We start from the raw sequence: 4,764 nt of genomic DNA, 5'->3' as shown, positions 1-4,764 counted from the left end.
TGTTCACTTCTGAGCTTTGAAGAAAATAAGTTGTTTTTGGGGTCTGTGGAAACTTTAAACAGACTTGTATGGTTAGCTGTATATGCTTTCATGCACTTAAAATCCCTGATCAAAGATATTTGGAAACCTAAAGTCCTGCTTTAAAAAAGTTAGATGTTAGTTCTTATTTTTTTATCTGTCACAGACTTCTCTTTTGAAGTAATGGCTCTCAACATTTTGGTGTTGAGCTTTTATGCTCCTGCAACTACAGCGATATCTCTCCGAACCCAGCACCGTTCGCATTACTTATGTTCCTTCTTATATACAAATCTATGAGTATGTTTTACATAAAATTTTCTAATTAGAGATTTGAAAAGATTTAGGCAACAATGTTCTCTTTGTTCGAAAACATAAAGGCGTAGCTGTAATAGACATGAAGAAGTTCATTCTTACCTGGGATGATTTGGTCTTTGTTAGCATCATAAAGCATGCCTAAGGTGAAAGGTCGACCAAGAGCAGCAACTTGAGTAACACCTTTGTCCATGTTTCCTTCAAGAAAAAACATTCCAATAGTATGACATAAATCTATCTATGTATTGTGGAACAATAACAATTATGTTATTTGTTAATCAATATATTGCTTGTGTAGTTTTGGTCAGTGTTAAAGGTCATTCATACCTGGAAAGAATATATTTACATGATCTAGCAAATGATCCTGCCTGAAGAGTCAAGAAGGAATCTAATAAAATATTCAAAAGCTAAGTGAGCAGTTACGTAGCTAAGACTTGAGAAGTTCCAGCTGTGAACAATTTCTGGAAACTCTCATCATCGGACTCAAATATGAAGCAAGCCAAGAGATATGTCAGACTGGACTGGTTGAGAACTCTACACACACACAAATACACAGGCTCTGGTATAAATATGCCCCTTTTTATGTGAGAGTCAAGGGTCCTGTGAGCAGGCAGAAACGATGATTTGCTTTTGTTATTTGCCACTTTTCATTCCCCAGCACTGTTTTATCTGTCTGAATGTCTGTACCTCCATCTGTGTTGTGCAAGACGGTGAAGAAAAATGCATGAAATTCCAAAGGATATCCAAACCAAAGGCAAGATTTTAATGATACTGTGGTGAAAATCTTGTCAGATCATGTCTCTTCAACAAAGAGAACAGGTTTCTTTAATTAAATACTCCAAGTAATGCCACAGTATGTAATAAAATCAGGCTTCAAAATGTAATAAAACATAATTGAAAATGCATCATGTAATAATTAATGCAAAATGTAATAAAATCCTTGAAAACATCTTGTAATATTTTCTGTCGCATTATATAAGAACATTATTAAACTTTGCTCCAGTTATTACAAAATGCAAAGGCAGCTACTGTTAGAAGTAAACATGTAATAAAGTGGCACATTAAATGATGACAAACCACTGTTTTTGTTCACCCTAATCAGTATACTTCTAACCAACATGTTGTATTTTTTTTTTTTTATGCATTTAAAACTTTGAAACTTTCATCAAAAAATGCCAGCTTCACTCTCACAATCCCTTAAACATGTGAATTATTTATCTTTATACCTCACTCACTGAAGACACCTAAAAGTCTGCTTTACTGAAAAGTGAAACATACAGGAAAAATGAATCGGAAAGATACAGAAAAACAGAAAAGTGTCCAAACAGAAATTCCACATGTGACAAGTGCAAAAAACTGGGTGATTAGGAGCACACGTTTCAGAACAAAGTTACAAAACTAAGCAATGAAGACAGTTTAAGGATGTGGAAGAAGTTAATAAGTGATGGAGCAAAACAAAGGCACAACTGTTGTCTTTTACAACCTGCACCTGCAGCAGCTGGAGGCATCATGTTTTTTGCTGCTAATGAATTTTGGCAAGAAGCTACAAAACAGACGTCAGATTCTACAGACTCCACTGATACGATCTTACTTACCTGTTGTGTCATGACAAAGGAGAACATTTTAAAGTGCTGGACCAAGTATGTTGAGTTTAACTTGGAAGATTATTGAATCTTCATAGGTTTCTTCTAAAATATGTGAAATAATGTTGAAATGGGGACATGTCATTTTATGGATGCATTTAAATGGGTCAAAGAGATTTTGATCGTGCTCCTTATGTTTACAGCACTTTACTTTACTGTTGTTGATATATTTATGTTCTTTGTCAACCACTTGTCCATCTGTGAAAAATTTTCACAGCTTAATATTAATATTTTTGTGAATTTGCATGTCGTGTAGACACTGGATTCAATAAAAATTATAGGCTTATTTGTCTGCAGAGTGAGTCCTGACTCCTTCAGTGTCTTCATGCTGTAGTTTTAGTTCAATGAAACAGCTTCAAATAATACTTGGGGTGTTTTCTTTAGGTCTAATCCTCTTCTGACTGACTGTTAGATGGTTCAGTAAAGTACATCCTTCTCCTACTACCACCATTCATGATTGAGACTGAAAATAAGATTACTTTTAAGCATAAAGCAACAATAAAAACATATTTTCATATAAATAAGGTGTGAAAATTCCCTGCAAAGGACAAAGGGGAAGGGTCCCAAGTTTTTTTTTTTTTTTTTTTTTTTTACCTCAGACCTGAAGCAGTTACTAAAAATCATATAATTTCCTCATTGTTCATCTTTAGTTGTGCAATAATTCCTTACCTGGTGAAGTTGAGTTATGAAGATAACTGACACGGTAATATTCTTGGCTTCTGACAAGTCTGCCCTGGAGCTTTTTTACTGCTCAGCTCACAGAGCTATTTATACTGAATTAGAAGCCCGGCCCTTTAGGTGTTTCATCTCAGAGAATGTCCATCCCCAAAAACTACACTTAAAAAGTATTACACTTTGTAAGCGATCATATCACAATAAAATCTTTTAAGTCCATTTTCATTGTTTAAAAGCTGTAAATGTTTTTTAGTAATTGTATCAACTGACTTTTGATTAATTAGTCTTTGAATTTAGTTTTCTCATTCACTCAGTGGCAAAGGTATGATGAGTATGTGTAAAACTAGAAAATTTCTGAAGAAATTTAAACAGGGCCTGCTAAAGCGTGCCCGTCAGTTGGAAACCAGCATTCTGATGCTAAAAATTAGCATCAATGCTAAAGAAAGCTGCATTGTGCTCAAGAGCATGTGGAGGATCACAGGCATATTGAGTAACATGGACTTATGCCTTTCAGTATGTTGCAATTAGCGTATAAGCTCAAATTAGCCAAAATGCTAATGTTAGCCTAAATGCTGTCGGTAGCATGTGGGGAATCACTAGCATGTTGTCTGACATTGACTTCTTCCATTCAGTGTACTAAACATGGCTAATAAGTAAGACAAAATAGCTAAAAGCTTATTTTAGGTAAAAGGCTAATGTGCACTAGTGGGGGGCAGGGCACTGCTAATGTTTGTGCTAATGTTAATGCACTAACCTGAGAGAAAAAGATAATAAATGCTAATGTTAGTGCACCGCCTATTGTTAGTTCTGCCTAAGGCCCCTAAGGCGGTGCACTACCCTGAGAGGAATATTTAGGCTTTTATTTTGACATTTTCAGTAAGCTTTATTTTAAAGGGCTATACTAATCATATGGGTAACCGTGGTTGGGTTAAATCAGTATAATGCCCAAAACATTCCACCATGCTTTAGTTCTAACATCCTGCTCAGCTCTCCTCTGTAGTAAATGAGAGTTCCACCATCACAACATGAAGGTTAGAACCATAAACATGAATACGGTTAGATTATTGATATTATGGACAGAGCATGCTAGTTTTTTTTGTTGCTTTTGCCACCACTAGATGATATGCATGTAAGATATAACATAAGCAGCACTATTCAGAGATACAATGAGTTTATAGCAGCTGTTCATATTATTTAATCATCTGTTGATTTGCAGCAGTTCACATTCATAGCAGATATGGAGGGCCCCAAAATAAAATTCCGCTTCGTCCCCATGGAGGCTTGGGCCGGCGGCGCTGATGCCAACATCTCCACAAAACATATTAAAGATTGTTATTGTTGCATGTGTTACACACACCAGGACTGGTGTCAGTGTAACAGATGCTGATTTTCCTGTAAAAAGTATAGAACAGGTCAGAGTGATGAGGCAGAAACAAATCTGTGTTTCACTAATCCTCCTGGACTGGCCGTCACAGGTTCGATTCCTGGCCTGGTGATCTTAGCTTCATAATTAAAGGCCGACTGAGCCAAAAAAAAAAAAAAACCCTGTTAAAACAACCAAAGAAAGAAAAAAGAGATCCTTCATTAGTTTATTAGAAGTAAACTAAATGATTTGATTAAAACAGACTTGAATCTGTCCTTTTAAACACTTAATGAAAAAAGATGAAAAAGAAACATAATTTTAGTTTGACAAATTTAATAAATTAAAGTAAATTCTATAAGCTTAATCAGTTGAGCTGGATAGACATAATAACTTGAGTTGGATAAACTTAATTGAATTTCGTGTCACTAATTGAAGCCACTCAATTAAGTTGGTTCAAGTAATTTCTTTTTTCAGTGCGCCTCCTTACCTTTAGCTGAATAAAGGTGAAGCATCTGTCTTTCTAATGGCTTCACCCTGTTAAGTTATCCATCCATCCATTTTCTAACACCCTTATCCCTAGCGAGGTCTGCAGGGGTGCTGGCGCCTATCTCCAGAGAACATTTTGGGTGAGAGGCAGGGTACACCCTGGACAGGTTGCCAGTCTGTCGCAGGGCAACACAGAGACAGACAGGACAAACAACCATGCACACACACACACACACGCACACACACACACACACACACACACACACA

At 36.1% G+C, this 4,764-nt stretch overlaps 1 protein-coding gene across 1 annotated transcript in view; it reads right to left on the bottom strand.

Moving 5' to 3' along the window:
* Positions 1-2,712, bottom strand: part of LOC103147066 (stonustoxin subunit beta-like) — a 6,407-nt gene extending 3,695 nt beyond the window's left edge. The window contains exons 1-2 of the mRNA XM_007565219.2: positions 2,643-2,712; positions 433-528 (exon numbers count right to left, since the gene is read on the bottom strand). Of these exons, the coding sequence (XP_007565281.1) occupies positions 433-523 (91 nt within the window). The 5' untranslated portion in view covers positions 524-528; positions 2,643-2,712. The remainder of the gene's footprint in view (positions 1-432; positions 529-2,642) is intronic.
* Positions 2,713-4,764: the final 2,052 nt, after the last annotated feature.

The sequence above is a fragment of the Poecilia formosa genome, unplaced genomic scaffold (genome assembly GCF_000485575.1).
Source record: "Poecilia formosa unplaced genomic scaffold, Poecilia_formosa-5.1.2 Scaffold173, whole genome shotgun sequence".
Classification (NCBI taxonomy): Eukaryota; Metazoa; Chordata; class Actinopteri; order Cyprinodontiformes; family Poeciliidae; genus Poecilia; species Poecilia formosa.
The sequence above is the reverse complement of the archived record's forward strand: the minus strand, read 5'-3'. Positions and strand labels throughout refer to the sequence as shown.